This window comes from Marmota flaviventris, chromosome 7 (genome assembly GCF_047511675.1).
Source record: "Marmota flaviventris isolate mMarFla1 chromosome 7, mMarFla1.hap1, whole genome shotgun sequence".
NCBI lineage: Eukaryota > Metazoa > Chordata > Mammalia > Rodentia > Sciuridae > Marmota > Marmota flaviventris.
In genome coordinates, this window is record NC_092504.1 from 66,617,937 (window position 1) to 66,636,768 (window position 18,832).

The following is an 18,832-nucleotide window of genomic DNA, read 5'->3' on the forward strand; positions in this document are numbered from 1 at the left end:
TGGCTAGGGCGTCAACCGGTGAGCCTACAGAGAGGCAGAGTGGGAGTGCCTCGCCTGTAAAGCCCGCCTTCCCTCATAAATAAAGGTCCAAGACGCGGAGTCAACGGGCGGAGCTAAATTTATCGTGATTCAAGCTGTCGCGGGAAGCCTGGAGGTGGAGCCCCATGTAACAAGATGACCCGAAGTTGCTCTGCAGTGGGCTGCAGTACCCGAGACACCATGCTGAGCCGAGAGCGCGGCCTCTCCTTCCACCAGTGCGTGTGAGAGCAGCCGCGCCGCCATCAAGCTAGCCGCAGAGCCTGGCGAGCGTAGGCCGTGGCGGGGCGGGGCCGGGCGTTGCGTCGCGCCGTCGATGTGACGTATGTGTCGTGGGGCGGGGAGCGGAAGTGAGAAGCGTCTGAAGTTGGGGTTCCTCGCTCACTTCTTCCTCAATGTTTACCTCCAAATTGCAGATCTTTTCCCACTGCGCTTTGCCTAATGAATTTTGAGTGAGGTTACTCAAAAGGAGTGGTCTCATTTAAAGTGAGGCGATCAGAAGGGAGGACAGTTGGGAAAACTGTTACAAGCATGCGCCCCCATTAGACTACGTGGCTTCTTTGAGAGCTTGAGTACTGATCAGTTTTGGCCTGTGCAGCCTAACCTTGCAAATTGTCGGCATTGTTGGTCGAGCTCTACAGGCCGGTACGATTCTGGGTGGATTCTGGGTGGTCATGTGGTCGTGTCAAAGAAATTTCGTATTGCTCAAGAGTGGGAGCAGAATTTCATAGTAGTCCCATCTGAACCCATTTATAGTGCAGGTTGGTGTAGGTCATTCAAATCAATGTTAAAGATACACCAAAAAGTAGAAGAGGAGGTAAAATAGATCCTCACGGACAGAAGACGCGTACTCCCCGAGAGGTAGCCTATTAAAATATTAATAAGATGTAGAGAGCTAATGGAAGTAATTTAATAAGAAGATAACAGCATCATATCGGGCGCGGTGGTGCACACCTGTAATTCCAGCAAGTCGGGAGGCTGACGCAGGAAGATCTCAAATTGAAGGCCAATTAGTGAGGTCCTAAGCATTAACTTTGCGAGATCCTGTGGATGTGAATGTAACACAGTGGCAGAGAGGGTTCAATAGTCAGTAACAAAAAAAGAAAAAAAAAAAAAAGCTTCAGGGAGTGATAGATGGGTAGCACTTAAGTAGGAACAGCAAGGAAGAAGGTAAAGAGATGGAGAGTGCAGAAAAAATGTAGAGGAGTGGAAAGATAATTAGGAGATAAATTACGGAATAAATGCCAGGTTAAGGAGTTTGGGCTATGTCTTTTGGATGGTCTTTTGTTGTTTTAATTGTGTGCTTTCTTGATTCTTCCTAACCTTTACTCATCAGTTGGTTCCCCTTCTCTTTTAAACTGCTATCTTCTGTTTACTTGCCTAAAGCCAGTAAACATATAGACTTTTTTTTTTTTTTTTTGATCATGGAGCTCTCGTCATGTAAAAATCTGAGTACATGCCCTGAAATCTGTGATACATATATCACAAGGAAAATTATTTAAAATTAGAATTAGGTATTACCAATTTAATTTTCTTCAGAACTCTATATCTAATTTGTCATACTCACTACTCGGCAATATTTGCCAACCTTTTCCGTGGCATTTTATGCATACAAAATGCTTCTATAATACTTTGAGAGAGAGATGACAAAACTCTTTGGGGTTCACTTATAGTAACTACTCTGGGGCTCCAAGTGTCCCAAGCTATTCCATGTATTTGCCAGGTTTACCATTTGGGAAGCTTAGCATCAGGGATGGGTCTAATCATAATTTGGTAAACCAGCCTGCTTTTTAGAATGCTTCATAAACATCCATTAGTTAAGAATTCAATATAAAGTGATTTCCCTTTATTTGTAAAACAATTCTCTGTTTGCTCTTGTTCAAGTACCTTTATTTTCCTGGAACAGTAAAATGAAAATCCCAGAAATGGAATTAATTCTTCCTAAGGAAGAACAAACTTTGGATAGTATTATACACTTTAGAAAGTGCTTTGGAATTCATTTGTAGTTTTATTTTATATCTTATTACAGCTCTGTGAGAAGACTCAGATTGAAACATGTATCTAAGACCACACAGCTTCTAAAAAGTCATTGACACTTAAATATAAGCCTTCCAATTCCATGTTCTTTCTTAAAATAATTTAGAGTATCTCAGAGTTGTTTTACCATTCTGCTATGTTTCTAACCATTATCTGAGGAAATTTTCACCAGTCTCAATACCTAATAACTGTGTGCTTTTAAATATTAAAATATGCAAAAGTTATATGTAGGCATATACTATCTATAAGTCTGTTTCCAAGATGAATCCAGCAGGAGGGTACAAAAAGAGTAGTTTGGGGATTTTCTTTTCTTTCAGTGCTAGGAATTGAAGCCAGCATTCTGCCATTGAGCACTTTTTATTTATTTATTTTAAAAATTTTTCGGGCAAGATCTTGCTAAATTGAACAGGCTGGCTTTTAACTTGCAGTCCTCCTGCCTCAGCCTCCTGAGTAGCTAGGATTACAGGCATAAACCACTGCACTGGGCTAGTTTGTGATTTTCTTTATGTGAATTTCAAAAGTTTCCAAACATTAATTTGGCTGGAATTTAAAAAAAATAAGAGAAATGCAAGAATATATATATTTAAAATATAAATATATATATTTAAAATATAAATATATATACATATATATGTATATATATATATATATACACACACACACACATACATACACATAAATACATACACACACACATTTTTTTTTTTAATATGTGTTCAAGGCTAGGGGGAAAAGGGGTACCTTAAAAAAATGTGGGAAGCAGGACAAGGAATGTACTTTTTCCACTGCTTCATGGAAATGACATCAAAATTCAGTGGAAACATGATCTCACACATTTTTAAGAGTTAGAAATTGAGGAGTGGATTAGCTGGATTTGATGAATTTGATGGTATCTCATAAGATTGCAGTTACCTGAAGTCCTGACTAGGGCTGAAGGATCTGTTTTCAAAAAGGCTAATTTCCATGGCCTTTGGCAGGAGGCCTAAATTTCTTCCCAAGAAATCCACTCCACAGGACTGCTTATAAAGCTACAGATAATTTCCCCAGGGCAAAACCATTCAGCTGAAAGAAGGAAGCTTCTATGCCTTTCATAATCTGGTGTCTGATTTCTCACTGTCACTTCTGCTTTAGCAAAATTCTTTGCTAAAGTATTTCCTGGTCTTACTCAAGGAGAGGAGAATTAGAAGATAGAATTAGAATTGAAAGGAACCATCAATTGGCTTGGTGTATCTTCCTCCCTTCTGCTTGTCATGGTCGTTCAGCTAAAATTTGGGGACCAACAGAGGTGAGGCAAAGAACCTCACCCCTGCCCCCCGCTGATACAAAGACCTATCTACAGGTGAGGCTGTATACTGGACCGGTAGTCAGTGACGGGTAAGATCCAATTGCAGTGGTACCAACCTAAGACAGGAGGCTGACGCCTTGAGGTCAGCTCATCCGATAACGGGTAAGGACCATATGTACTATTGGACAACCTAAGGCAGGCACGGTCCCTAAGCCACATGCTTGTTGTTTAAACAGAGAGGGGGAGATGTTGAGAGCCACAGCCGAAGGGGCCCCAGCAAACTTTCAGACTGCCAGCTGATGATTGGCTCACAGTGGCCCCAGCAACTTCTAGCTGATTGGCTCCTCTGCGGTGATGCTCATTGGGCTGTTTCCCTGCCCTTTCAGACCATGGAGCTGCTCATTGGGGGACTTTTTTGGCTCCGCCCACACAACCCAGCCAATCGGCCTCAAGAGCAGGGGGAGTGGGGGAGGTTGAGAGGCTTGGGAGAAGCAGGTGTTGGCAGTTGGGCTCTGAGGGTTTTTCCTGAGGAGCTGTTTTGTTTGGCGTGTGTGGTTCTAAAAATAAAGTTAGTTTCTTTTGACAAGTGGCTCCTGAATTGTGCCCAGCCAGACTGCGGCAGGGAGGAGTGCCAAAGAATTTGTGAACATGATTTAAAGTCATCACCCACATGTATTATTTAACCATTTAAAGACAATAGATTCTCTTTAAAGTAGAAGAAACTGTCCTCATTAAACTAAAACACATAAGTACTTAGTTGTTGAACTTCTGAATTCCTAAAAAGAAATCAAAGAGCTTTCAAAACAAATCAAATAAATTAAACGTACTTGGCTGGATGTTATATTTATAGACAGCAGTTAAGAAATGGGTTTATATAAAAATACTACTGTAGTATTACTATAGTATCTTCATGTTAATGGCACTTTAATATGATTGCTGTAGATTTCCAACTGATACCATACAACGCTCAAAATGGATCAGAGCTGTTAATCGTGTGGACCCCAGAAGCAAAAAGATTTGGATTCCAGGACCAGGTGCTATACTATGTTCTAAACATTTTCAAGAAAGTGATTTTGAGTCCTATGGCATAAGAAGAAAGCTGAAAAAAGGAGCTGTGCCTTCTGTTTCTCTATACAAGGTACTTAAATCCAGTTGCAAACAAAGCTAAATTTTACAGAGCCTTGAAAAAAATCAAGGCAGTTCACATTTCAGCTAGAATTTGCAGAGATGAGAACATCCCAAGTATTAAATCCTGTAATGGATTTTAAATGCTTTAAAAATTAATTTTCTTTTCGTTGTTTTTAGTCTATATGTAATAATAGCATTCTGCTTTGGAGCTTTTGAAAAAGTTTAATCACAAAAATCAACTAGTAGGTATAAGCAGTCTTAAAAGTCAGGCTTTTGTTGAATAAGAGCTCATTATTGGCTCTTCCTAATAATGTTATTGATCTTGATCAAACATATACCTAATTAATAGCATTGATACAAGGAAGAAATGTATAGAAAATGAGAGAGTTTCTGTGAATGAGTCATCCATATTGACATTACATTTTTGTTTCCTTTTATTGTTTTTAACTTTTTACCCTTTAACTGTAACCTTTCAACATGATTTTCACTTTTTGCATAATCTGTGATAGTCTCTTCTATCTTTTATTTTTTTGGTTGGGGGGTTACTGAGGACTGAACTCAGGGGCATAGAGCCACTTCCCCAGCCCTATTTTATTGTTATTTAGAGACAGGGTCTCACCAGTTGCTTTGTGACTCGGGGTTGCTGAGGCTGGCTTTGCACTTGAGATTCTCCTGTTTCAGCTTCCTGAGCCTCTGGGATTACCGGTGTGCTCCACGGTTCCTGGCTCTTAACTTCTATTCTGACATTAGTTTTGTTTTTGTTTTGGCCATGGACTTTTTTGTGTGGTGGTGGTGGGGGTACCAGGGATTGAACTCAGGGGCATTCGGCCACTGAGCCACATCCCCAGCCCTATTTTGGACTTTATTTAGAGACAGGGTCTCACTGAGTTGTTTAGAGCCTTGCTATTGCTGACTCTGGCTTTGAACTCGAGTTCCTCCTGCCTCAGCCTCTTATGCTGCTGGGATTACAGGCATGTACCACCTCGCCTAGCTCTTGACTTCTATTGTGACATTAGTTTTATCTTCCTCTTAACGCATTGGAGTCTCCTTCTTTCAGTGTTGTTTATCTCATTCCCCAAGTAGTTGATGTCAAATTCATATGTTCCATAAGCTTCCTGTTAATTAATCTATGTATTTCTGCCTGCCCTGAATTCTTTCAAACCACATATACTTACTTACTTCGAATTTGATAAACTGACATCTGCTTTCATAATTTTGTGTGAAATCAATAATTATTACTATTTATTGAGACCACTGATGGCCCGGCATTAGAACAGGAGATTTATGCAAATTTATTATTGTATCCTCAAGACAACCCTGTTTTATCCACATTTCACACATGAGGACACAGGGATTGTGGAGTTTAAATGACAGCTAATGAGTAAGGGAACTGGGATTCAAAGGTCAGTCCTGATTCCAAAGCCTCTGTTCCCTCCATGCCTTCTTTTTTGCACAAATAACTTCCTGTCCCCTCCCTTAATCCATATTATTGTTCCTTCAAAGAACTATTCAAAACTCACTTCCAGGAAGCCTTCCCAAATTACTACCACCTTTCCATAGTTACTTACTTCAGAAACTTCAGCATCACATTAATACTTCTATATAGGTGCAAAGAATAAACAAACCACAACCTTGTGCATTGTTCTGTATACTATACATTTTAAAAATTCAGAGTTTATGACTCTTTCCTTCACATCTAACTCTCCACAGCAACCAGGTGCATGTTTTGTGTTCAGTGCTATTTTTACAGATAATCTCATGCTTGATGATTTCTAAAATAACTGTACTTTTATATTTCTGTCATAGATTCCTCAGGGTGTTCACCTTAAAGGTAAAGCAAGACAGAAAATCCTAAAACAACCACTTCCAGACAATTCTCAAGAAGTTGCTAGTGAGGACCATAACTATAGTTTAAGGAGGCCCTGGACAGGAGGTGCTGAGAAACTGGCTGAGGTGCAACAAATGTTACAAGTGTCTAAAAGAAGACTTATCTCTGTAAAAAACTACAGGATAATCAAGAAAAGAAAGGGCCTACAGTTAATTGATTCACTTGTAGAAGAAAGACTACTTTCTGAAGAAACAGAGTGTCTCCTAAGAGCACAATTTTCAGGTATCTCCCCCAGTTCCTGTAATATTTACGAAATAACTTTTTTTCTGAATACCATTAAATATTTAATTTGCCATTACTTATGAAAACATGCTTTCTACTGGGAAGTAAAAAAAAATCCTAGTAGTTTAAACAAGAAGAATGAAAAGTAATCTTGAAGTCCTTTTATATTTCTTCCAGTTATAAAAATAGCATTTATTATAGGAAAAGCAGAGAAGTATTTAAATGATAAAATAATGCATAATACTACTACTGAGAAATGAAATCATATGGTTTTATACAACTTTCTGTACTTTATTTGAAATAGCTTTGACCTATGCTACTGCAGATTCTTTATAAACAGGTTTTTTGTTTGTTTATTTGTTGTAATGGGGATTAAATGCAGGGGCACTGAACTACATCCCCAGTTCTTTTTTTTTTTTTTATTTTTAAATTTGAGACAGGGTCTTCCTGAATTGCTGAGGGTCTCCCTAAGTTGCTGAGACTGGCCGGGGACTTGTGATGCTCCTGCCTCTGCCTTCCAAGTCACTGGGATTACAGGCATGTGCCACTGCCCCTGGTTTCTAACAGTTTTAATTGCTACATAATTTATTACCAAAGTCCTGTTGCAATAGAGTTGACCTAGATAATTTGCAAAAGTGTCTTTGAGCTTGGAAATTATATGAGTCTCCCAATTTTTTTCCCTAAAATATTCTATACATATGTAAATCCATGGAAAGACTACTTAGTTCTCTATGTGAACCAGGAAGAGGGGTAAAATAAGATTTGCCAACTTATTCTTTGAAAGTAGCAGAGATTTTAGATTTATATTCTGGTGAAAGAATAATTCCTATTTCTAGAAAAATAGGGGAGAATATTCTATGTTTCCCCAAGAGAGGGGAACTGAAGTAAGAATTGGAATCTCCACAGGAACAGAAGATTTTTTTTTTTTCCTTTTCTCTTTCACTGTTAGGCAAGATGATCTTTTCAATCTGAATAATACTGTATCCCTAGAAATGTTCTCTTCATTTAATTTTCACTCTCAGATAAATAGTAACCAGGTAAAAACAAAACAAAAATGTTCTTATACTCTAGAGGTTTAATTTGATCCAGTTACCATATTTCACTTCATAATGGTAGCAGGTATTATGTTGTTTTTCTGTTTGTTTGTTTGTTTTATACTGGGAATTGAACTCAAGTGTGCTTTACCACTGTGCTACATTCCCAGCCCTTTTTATTTTTAATTTGAGTCTCTATAAGGTACTTAGGGCTTCTTTAAATTGCTGAGGGCTGACATTGAACTTGTGCGCCACCATGCCTGGCTCATTACAGATTTTTATCCCAAATTTTTTTTGCAAAAAAGTGGGATATTACCATTATGTGAAGCTTCAAAAAAATGTGCTGTTATTACTTAAAAATCATTTATTACTAAACTGTCTTTGGTACAAGATTAGAACATATGGCATACTTGTGAAATATAGTATTTCATTTTCTTCCCTCTTCCTCTAAAAATTTCTTATCTGGCTGCCAATGAATAGTAAAACATGATTTAAATTGAAACTGTTTTCTTCCCTCTTTCTATTGAATGATGGAGATGAGCATGGTAAATTGGTTAGGGTGCCCTGAGCGGATATTAACTTGTGAACAAACTCAGTTTAAATGTGATTATTTTTATTTGAATTTTCATGTCAGTCATTTTGTATCCAAATGCTGTGATCTGAAAATTTATTATGCCATTTTTTATATAAAAATAAATGTTATTTTAACAGATTTTAATTGGGAGATGTATAACTGGCGAGAAACAGCTGAGTACTCCACCGAAATGAAACAGTTTGCATGTACACTCTATTTGTGTAGTAGCAAAGTCTATGATTATGTAAGAAAGATTCTTAAACTGCCTCATTCTTCTATCCTCAGAACGTAAGTAATTAATTTTTGGATGTTAAATGAAACAAATAAATTTGTTCTTTTATTGAATTTTGTACATTAAGGCTATTAGTATCCATACCCCCATTAATTACTCCATTTTCTGTTTAAAAACTTCTAGGTAGTATTTGCATATTATCACAGCAGCAATGTTTTCACCCACAAGATGAGGACACATAGGCTGACAAAGGATTTTGCGTCTCAAATGTTAGAGACACTCTGGGTGGTAAAATTTGAATCTTGAAATATTGAAATTTCTAGTACACTTTAGTAGTTCTAATATCTCACTATTTTGGAAAATCTTTCACAGTTCTGATTAATACTATTTATTAAAGGCAAAGCACCAAAAAATCTGCATTTTCTGTAAGCACTGCTGTTGTTGTCACTGCAAGTTGTTCAGGGACCAGATTTTAGTAAATATCTTCTCAGGTTTTCTGCTCAGAATATATAGATACATTTATAATTGTCAGTGTGAAGTGAATAATAATGATTTTCTAGTAATGTCTTACAAATTTAATATTCAATCTTGGCTCTTTTTCATCACTAGTTTAACAGACTTCCTTTTTTAAGAAATGAAGGGGGATTCTCCTATATACCAAAAAAAGAAAAAACAATTTAAAAAATAGGAAATGAGAGAAAAGGAAGAAAAAAAATGAATACTTTTTTTTCTACACAGCATATACAATTATCATTAGAGTATTTCCTATAGTCTTTTTTATGTGCATAGATTTACTAGGTTTTACATAGTTATGATCTTTTCTACATAAATTTCTGTATCACTTTATTATTTATGCCTTTTATCTGTTGTTTTGAACTCTTCATAGGTAAATTTTAATAGCTGATAATATTAGTTGGTCCTACCCTATTTAACCCTTATCTAACCATTGGACATTCATATTATTTTGACTTTTTGGTTGTAATTGCTATTTCATACATTGAGGTGAATATTTGTGTAATAAAACTAACTCTGTTCCTAGTGTGAGGTTATCATATAGGCTTGGTGTTATACCTATTTACAAATGTCAATCATTTAGCAGACATATTTATAGACATTTTGTTTATATTTCTTGTCTTGTACCTTTTTAAGTTCAGTCCTCTCCCATATTAATTTTACCTAAAGCATTCCTTACTGGTTTTTCATGATGGTCTGTGTAAGACCTTTCACATGACTTCTCATCTTTATTTTCTATGCTTTTCTTCCTTCCCTATAGTTCTATACCAATTCCTAGCTAGATTAAATCTTTCCTAGTAGTTCTATTTCATGCTTTTCTTTCTTCGTGGGAGTTTGGTATTTGTAGTCTTTGTTGTAACCTGGCGCATTTTTATTTATAATTCCACTAATGCCATTACTTATTTCTTTGGATACTTTGGCTGTAACTAAATTACATTGTTTAGGGTTATAGTAATGCATGCTTGTTATTAAACATTCAAACAGTAAGTAAGTATTTAAATACTAGAAAATGAAAAACATGTATAATCTTTCTCCTTCCCTAATCTCATAAGGTAACTACTCTTAACAGTTTGGTAAATAGCCTCCCAGACTTACGTTGTGCTATGCTGGGGATTGAGCCAAGACAGGTAGGTGCTCTACCACTGAGCTACACCCCCAGCCTAGACTTTTTTTTTTCTCCAATCTATTTCTTGATAAAATTTTGCTTTAATGGCCATATAATATTTTTATATATTAATGATACCTAGATTTTATCGTAGAAAATCTGGAAGGTCAAACATTTGTTTTTTATTACAATTCCATTTAAAAAAATATATTTTAAGACAGTTGTGCTTTAAGTAATAGATCTTTATAACCATTATATTTAATATTTATTCAATAAATATTTATTGATCAGGAGCGGCCAGTGAGGCAGGAGGAAAACCAGGAGGTTGTGATGGCCTGGAAGCCAAGTGTAGAAAGTATTTCAAGGAGGGAGTAGTCCACTATGTCAAATGCTGCTGGGAGATCAGATCAGGTAAGATGAGGACAGAGAATTGACTCTTGGGTTTTGCAAGCTAGAAGTCATTGATGATCTTGACAAAAGCAGTTGCAGTGGAGTGGTGGAAAGGTGAAACTGGCTTGAGTGGGCTCACAAAAGTCTGGAAATAAAGAAGACCCCCTCCCCCCAAACACACACACACACACACACACAAATTAAAAATATGTGTGTGTGTGTAAATTATAGGAGTTTTGCTATGAAGGAGAGCAGGAAAATACATCTTTGGTAGAAGGAAGGGTGTTGATTTGGCAGATGTTCTAGCATGTTTGTATGTTCATAGGAATGATAGAGTAAAGATAATTGGTGATTCATAAAAGAAAGGATAATTTCAGGAGGCTAACATCCAATACCATTTTGGAAATAAGTAACCTTAGCTAGGACAGGAACCGTTCATCCATTAGATTAAGAAGAGAGGCAGAGACAGATAAAATAAGGTAATAGATTTGGTGGTAAGAAATGAATTTTGTTCAGATTGCTTCTATTTTCTGCATGAAATAAAGCTATTAGTGGAGAGATGAGGAAGGAGGTATTAGAAATTTGGAACGAGAAGAGGAAATGTTCACAGTCATCTTAGAGACCAGAAAAAAACAAGTTACTTGGAAAATGTGGCACCAGAAGTGTTTTCAAAACTAGGTTTTTTTGGATGGAAAAAACAAATAGATGGTTAATGTTAGATGAGGACAAACCAAGCCAGCCTTAATTTTTTTAAAATCTTGGTTTGGTTAGGTAGGTACCTCTCATTGATTTCTGATTGTCATCTGTCTTTCTCTAATGCTTACCTTCATCAAACATAGCTCTTATTAATTTTTTTCTGTGCTGATGTTGGACCCTTTTTTTAATTCTCTTTGAATTATTTATGTCCACAGCCTTCTCAGAACAGTAATTTTTCTAATTCCAGGGCTTTGGGTCTTTAAGGTAGCTTACTTTCATAAATTCTTTGAAATTATGTCATCATGTCCTTAGATTTCCTTGTTATAATAATGATACACTTAGTGTGATTTTGGTCATAGTTACACAGTGATCGAACACTTGTTCCTTAGTTATATTCCTCTGTTTCTAATTTTCTTTGTTCATATTCACTGCAGTTTAACAAATTAACTTCTCATATAGATTGGATGCAGTGAGTCTCAAAAATAAACAAAATGGTGGAAAGAGCTTATAGTCTTACAGAAAAATAGATAGTATTACAGAGTTCTAGGACTCCTTTTTTCCCCAAGTAGTCTTAAGCCACCCAGCTTTCTATAATCATTCCATAACAAAGCTTCTAGATATTAGTTAATTAAAAGTATGTTGATGAGAATGTAAATTAAAATTGGTGGGAACTTTCTGGAGGATAGTTTCAAATGTACACACCCAATTATGTGCACTTGAGATCCAAAATTTGATTTTAATTTCCTATTAAAGTTGAGTTAATTTATCCCAATTCATGCATAAATTATCTTTGCATCCTATTCCTACAAATTACACAAATGACATAAACAAGTGTGCTTAATATGTAATTGCACTATTTATATTGTCTAAAAAATTAAAACAACCTAAATGTTTTTTAACATGGTTTAGTTAATATTCTTAATCACGTGACTGTAGGCTAATATTTAAAGACATGGAAAAATGACTCCCAACATTAAATGAAAAAAAAAAAATAAACCCAGTATAATTTTTGAAAACTACATCTAGGTATGCATACATATCTAGTTTCCTAGACTCCCTGAAATATTAACCGATTTTTAAAAAAATTTTTTAAATAATAATTTTTTTAAAAGAAGGAAAAGAAGAATGTAATTTTTTATGTTCAGAATTTTTTTCCTCCAATATTGGGAGAGAAGAAAGTTTGAGAAAAATCAGTTGCCTCCTATGCTGCTGTAACTTACACTCTTGGTTTAACTCTTAGATGTACCTTCACAAAATAAATCCAGTCTACTTATCTTTCTTCAAGACACTATTCTAGTACCTGTGGACATTAAGATACTATTTAGATTTTCATTTAGAAAATAAGCCCAACTGAACAAGGCATTTTTTTTAATCCCATTTAAAATAAAACTTTTACAGAGAGACATGAAGTAGTTTCAATGCATACTCTTGCATATGCAGCACATTTACATCTTGATGTTCATTTGAGAATACTAATGTAAAATAAATTAATTTTAAACAGTTAAAACTTGATGACATACCTGTGAAGGGTTTCCAACATACTAATGGGCTGTAGCATTCCTCTGTTTTTTCACTGTGTTACTATTTCTGTTGTATTTTAAAATATTAACAACTGATATATACTTTTGTCTCCTAAATAGTTATCAAAATGTCTTTTGCATCCTATAACTGTATCTATCTCAAAACCATCTGTGCCTGAAATCAATTTATTGTATCATAATTGCCATTAGAGTATAGGTTATATTTCTTTGTATGTGAAAGTGCATGGTAGGAGTTTTATTTACAAAACTTCTAGGTTGCAACTAAACTATTTGGAAAGCCCTGTCTTGACTGAGATGGGACTGCAAGTTCTAGGTCAATCTGGGCAACTTAGTGAGACCCTATCTCAAAATAAAAAATAAGAAAGAACTGGGTATGTAGCTCAGTTGCAGAGCACCCTTGGCTTCAATTCCAGAACCCCCAAAATAAAATAAAATTGCACATGAGTCAAAGGAAAAATCACAATGGAAATAAATATGGCTGCTTTCTTTCTGGGAAACAAATTATAGTAAATTATAAGAAAGAAGAATTCTGAAGATGGACACTAACAATAATAGGAAGGACTGATTAGCAGCTGGGAAGTTCAGGGGTACTATGAAACAGCTCCTAAGGTAATAATGCAGGTACGTTGTATAAGAACCAACACATGCAGATACCTTAAAGCTTCTTACAGTGTAATTTTGAGACTGCAAGGAGTGAGCAAAGCACCGAAGGTCTGGTATCAGGAAAGTTGGGTTTCAAATTTGTCCATAACTAATAGCACAATACAGGAAAGTTGCTCAACCACTCCCTTTTCCCAGATTCCTAATCTGTAAAATGAGGTAGATATACTAGATGTACTCAAAGGTTCCTCCCCTTTCTTCAGTTTCTTCTTTCAGTAAATGTACAGACAAGACTGGTTTACTATCCATATTGTAAAAAGATTGATCAGAACATGCTAGATAACTGATATGTGTACTATTTAAAGAATAAATGAGCCAGGCATGGTGGTACATACTTTTAATCCCAGTGACTTAGATGGCTAAGGCAAGAGGATTGCAAGTTCAAAGTTAATCTCAGCAACTTATAGAGGCCCTAAGAAACTTAGTTAGATCCTCTCTCAAAATAAAAATAAAAAAGACTGAGGAATATGGCTCAGCAGTTAAGCAACCCTGGGTTCAATCCCCAGTACCAAAAAAAAAAAAAAAAAAAAGGGAAGAAATGAGAAAAATAATGTTGTGTGTTTGCATATTAAGATCCTAGTTTGTGTTTCTTTATTATTTCATTGTATCTATAAATATATTCTTGAAATGTATAATTTGGATACTTGACTTTTATTTCTACAGGGATTTGAGTTTACATTTAGTACCATTTAAGTCTTGTTCCTTTTTTTCTTTTTATTTCCTTATTTAAGTTTGTGTTTTAATTTTATATTTTCTAGGTGGTTATCCAGATGCAAACCCAGTCCAGGTTTCAACAGCAATATTTTTTCTTTTCTTCAACAAAGAGTAGAGAATGGAGACCAGATATATCAGTACTGTTCACTGATCATAAAAGGTATCTCTCTCAAGGAACAACTTCAGTGGGATCCCAGCAGTAATAGTTTGCAAGGGTTTATGGACTTTGGTCTTGGGAAACTTGATGCTGATGAAACACCACTTGCCTCAGAAACCATTTTGTTAATGGCAGTGGGTATTTTTGGTCATTGGAGAACCCCTCTTGGTTACTTTTTTGTAAACAGAACATCTGGATACTTGCAAGCTCAGCTGCTTCGTCTGACTATTGGCAAACTGAGTGACATAGGGATCACAGTTCTGGCTGTTACGTCTGATGCTACAGCTCACAGTGTTCAAATGGCAAAAGCATTGGGGATACATATTGATGGAGACAACATGAAGTGTACATTTCAGCATCCTTCATCTTCTAGTCAACAGATTGCATACTTCTTTGATTCTTGCCACTTGCTGAGATTAATAAGAAATGCATTTCAGAATTTTCAAAGCATTCAATTTATTAATGGTACAGCACATTGGCAGCACCTTGTGGAATTAGTAGCTCTAGGAGAACAGGAATTATCATATATGAAGGGAATCCCAAGAAAACATGCAAATTTGAAAAATCATGTATTGAAAATGAATTGTGCCGCTCAACTCTTTAGTGAGAGTGTAGCCAGCGCATTAGAATATTTGCTGTCAGTGGGCCTTCCTCCTTTTCAAAACTGTATTGGTACTATCCATTTTTTACGTTTAATTAACAACCTGTTTGACGTTTTTAATAGCAGAAACTGTTATGGAAAGGGTCTTAAAGGACCTCTGTTACCTGAAACTTTTAGTAAAATAAATCATGTATTAATTGAAGCCAAGACTATTTTTCTTACATTATCTGACACTAGCAATAATCAGATCCTTAAAGGTAAGCGGAAATTAGGGTTCCTGGGATTTTTGCTTAATGCTGAGAGCTTAAAATGGCTCTACCAAAATTATGTTTTCCCAAAAGTCATGCCTTTCCCTTATCTTCTGACTTACAAATTCAGTCAAGACCATCTGGAATTATTTCTAAAGATGCTTAGGCAGGTATTAGTACCCAGCTCCAGCTTTACCTGCATGGCATTCCAGAAAGCTTACCATAATTTAGAGACCAGATACAGATTTCAAGATGAAGTTTTTCTAAGTGAAGTAAGCATCTTTGACATTTCAGTTGCTCGAAGAAAAGATTTGGCCCTCTGGACAGTTCAACGTCAGTATGGTGTCAGGGTTATGAAGTCGCTTTTTCACAAAGAAGATATTTGTCAAGACTGGTCTAATTGTTCACTAAGTGAGGCATTACTAGACCTGTCAGATCAAAAGCGAAGTCTTACCTGTTATGCTGGTTATATTGCAACTAGGTTATCAGCTATTTTAACTTGTGAAGACTGTATCAGTGCACTGTATGCATCGGATCTTAAAGCCTCTAAAATTGGTTCACTGTTATGTGTTAAAAAGAAGAATGGTTTGCATTTTCCTTCAGAAAGTCTATGTCAGATAATAAATATTTGTGAACAAGTTCTAAGAACCCATTCAAGAATGGTAGTTTTTGAACTAGTTCCTAAACACAGGGAATTGTATCTTCAGGAGAAAATATTACATGAGCTTTCTGGGCATACTTATCTTTTTGTAGATTTAAATGAGCATCTCTTTGATGGAGAAGTTTGTGCCATCAATCATTTTGTAAAGCTACTAAAGGATATAATAATGTGTTTCTTAAGTATCAGAGCTAAAGATGTAGCTCAGTACTCTTTAAGACACCATTCAGAAAGAACTGAAAGGAAGACTTTGTCAAAGAAACACGGGTCTTTACAGGATTACAAATGTTTAAGTTTCGCTAATACCAATAAATTTAGACATTTGCTAAGTAATGATGGATATCCATTAAAATGAGAGCTCTTAAAATATATTACCATTTTTCTTAAGAATATTTGGTCAACATTTTTTTTAAAGCTCACTCTACCATATTTTATAAATTGACCATTCTGCACAGTGGACAACTTTGCAATTTTGACTTAATGAATATTATAAACTCTGCTCATGTCTTGGAATGGCCCATAGCATTTGAGTTTTCCAAACTGTACAAAGTAGTCTCTCAGAACAGACCACCAACAGGTGCTATCTTTGAAGTTACTCCTATAAGAGTGATTTGAACTGATACACTTTTGACTTGTTCAAAGAGTAACAACCATTCAGAATCACCCAAACATGGGCTCCTTTGCTAAATAATTACATTTCCTTAAAGAGCTTTGGTTTATAATTCTTAAGAATGTTAGCAAAATACTTATAAAACCTTTATATTTCATATTTAAAAATGAAAGTTAAGTTGTGCTTTGAACATTAGGCTAAAGTAAAAAGCAATTACCGCAAAGATCCCCTTGTCCCGGGGTACTCTAAAATAGAAAAACTTTGTCAGACAGAAGGTAAGTCTTTGAACCATGAGATTATTCTTTGTGTTATATCCAAGCAGGAAAATGCAGTCTGGGAAGAGTAAAGGTGATGTGGTTTTTACTATCCAAGTCCCTGGATTTTGAAATATTTCTTTTGAATAATATAATAGGGTGGATACTTCACCATTTGACTCCTATTGGAAGAACCCAGTGCTCATCAGAGACTGGGAAGAAGCCTTTATTTCAACTTCTGTTCTTTCTGAGATGTGTTTTCAGGGAGGCTAAAATAATCAAACATACCAATATTGATTGACTAATAGAATCATAGCATGTGATTAATAAACTAGAAAATAATGGTCTATTTAGACAATGGATATGGAAAATTTTGTCTTAATTACATAATGGTATTTGTCCCTCAGAAATTTAGGAGTTTAAATCCAAAGGTGGAAAGCATATTAAGAATAATTTTCTCCACTCTCTCACACATTTGAAAAGATAAGTAGAAAAGCATGCAGGTACCTAATTTTCACAAATAGGAGCATGCTAATGGATAAAAGAAATAAGAACGTATTACTCACCTGCCTTATAAAACATGTCTTTTTTGTCATTGAGTGTCACAAAGTAAAGTTAATGCTAATATAAAATTTTAAATTACAAAAGATTGCTGGGTGTGGTGGTACAGTCCTGTAATTCCAGCAACTTGGAAGGCGGAGGGAAGAGTATCACAAGTTTGAGGCCAACCTCAGCTTCTTAGACCCTGTCGCAAAAAATAAAAAAAGATCCGAGCGCAGTGATGCACACCTGTAATCCTAGTAGCTCTGGAGGCTAAGACAGGAGGGTGGCGAGTTCAAAGGCAGCCTCAGCAATAGCATGGTGCCAAGCAACTCAGTGAGACCCTGTCTCTAAATATAAAATACAGAATAGGCTGGGAATGTGGCTCAGTGGTCGAGTGCCCCTGAGCTCAATCCCTGGTACCACCCCCCCAAAATAAGGGTTGGAGATAGCTCAGTAGTAAAATGCCCCTGGGTTTGATCCCCAATGCCACCGGAAAAAAAAAATAATAATAATTACAAAGTAAAAGTTGAAATTCCCCTTAAAAAGTCTGTCTTGGTGTATTTGTTTATTCTACCTCAGAGACATATGTTTTGAAATATAATCAGTGTTATATTTTATACAAGAACCTATTACTATAGAAATTTCAGTCTTATGGGTTTTTTTGTTTGAAAATCACCACCATTAATTTATTGCTTATATAAATCAAGTTTTGTACCTGAGCTTTATTTAAAGCAAGGTTCACATCTATAGTGTCTGTTACTCCTTGTTGTTATGTTTGACTAATGTACTAATATATTCTGTATTTAAAGAAATTAAGTGTTTCGTGTTATTCCTTTCAGTGCTGGATAAATTGGGCAAATGTTGAAGGTGAGAGAGAATATTTCCATTACTACTTTTAGCTCATTTAATTGCTTTATATCCCTTTTACCTGATATAGCATGCTTTGCAGCAAAATATTCATATTTGATTAAGGTATTAGTTATAATTTCTACTCTGCATCTTTTTTTTCCTTCAGAGAAAAACATTCTCTTAAAAAAAATTTATTCATCCTACTTTCCAACAAATAGAGTTGGGATAACTGGATATCCACATGCAAAAGAATCAATTCAAAATGAATCAAAGAATTAAATGTCAGAGGTAAAGCTATAAAACTTAGAAGAAGGGGCTGGGGATTTAGCTCAGTTGGTAGAGTGCTTGCCTTGCATGCACAAAGCCCTGAGTTCAATCCCCAGCATCACCAAAAATAAATAAATAAAACTTAGAAGAAAATAGAACTGGATTAGGTGTTTGTGTTTTAGCTAAGACACCAAAAAAAGAAAAGAAACAATAGAAATTGGACTTCATCAAAATTAAAAACATGTTTACATGTTTCAAGGAGATATCAAAAATGTAAGACTAGGGCTGTTGCTCAGTGGTATAGCATTTGCCTCACATATGTGGAGTACTGGGATTTAATCCTCAGCACCACATAAAAATAAATAAATATTGTGTCCATCTACAACTAAAAAAATATTTTTTAAAAAATGTGAAAGAGGGCTGGGGATGTGGCTCAAGCAGTAGCGCGCTCGCCTGGCATGCGTGCGGCCCGGGTTCGATCCTCAGCACCACATACAAACAAAAATGTTGTGTCTGCTTAAAAAAAAAAAAATGTGAAAGACTGGGGCTGGGGATGTGGCTCAAGTGATAGCGCACTCGCCTAGCATACG

At 35.8% G+C, this 18,832-nt stretch overlaps 1 protein-coding gene across 1 annotated transcript; it reads left to right on the forward strand.

Moving 5' to 3' along the window:
- The first annotated feature begins 107 nt into the window (after positions 1 to 107).
- Thap9 (THAP domain containing 9) lies at positions 108 to 17,997 on the forward strand. Its single transcript, XM_027939832.3, has 5 exons — positions 108 to 254; positions 4,301 to 4,496; positions 6,293 to 6,596; positions 8,342 to 8,492; positions 14,100 to 17,997. The coding sequence occupies exons 1-5, from the start codon at positions 175 to 177 to the stop codon at positions 16,072 to 16,074; spliced, it is 2,706 nt and encodes a 901-aa protein (XP_027795633.1). The 5' UTR covers positions 108 to 174; the 3' UTR covers positions 16,075 to 17,997.
- Positions 17,998 to 18,832: the final 835 nt, after the last annotated feature.

Bases quoted from the DNA above. Each gene is read 5' to 3' on its own strand.
- Thap9 (XM_027939832.3), top strand. From the start codon at position 175: ATGACCCGAAGTTGCTCTGCAGTGGGCTGCAGTACCCGAGACACCATG. The intron at 255-4,300 runs GTGCGTGTGAGA...TGATTGCTGTAG, and splicing joins CGCGGCCTCTCCTTCCACCA to ATTTCCAACTGATACCATAC. The intron at 8,493-14,099 runs GTAAGTAATTAA...TATATTTTCTAG, and splicing joins CATTCTTCTATCCTCAGAAC to GTGGTTATCCAGATGCAAAC.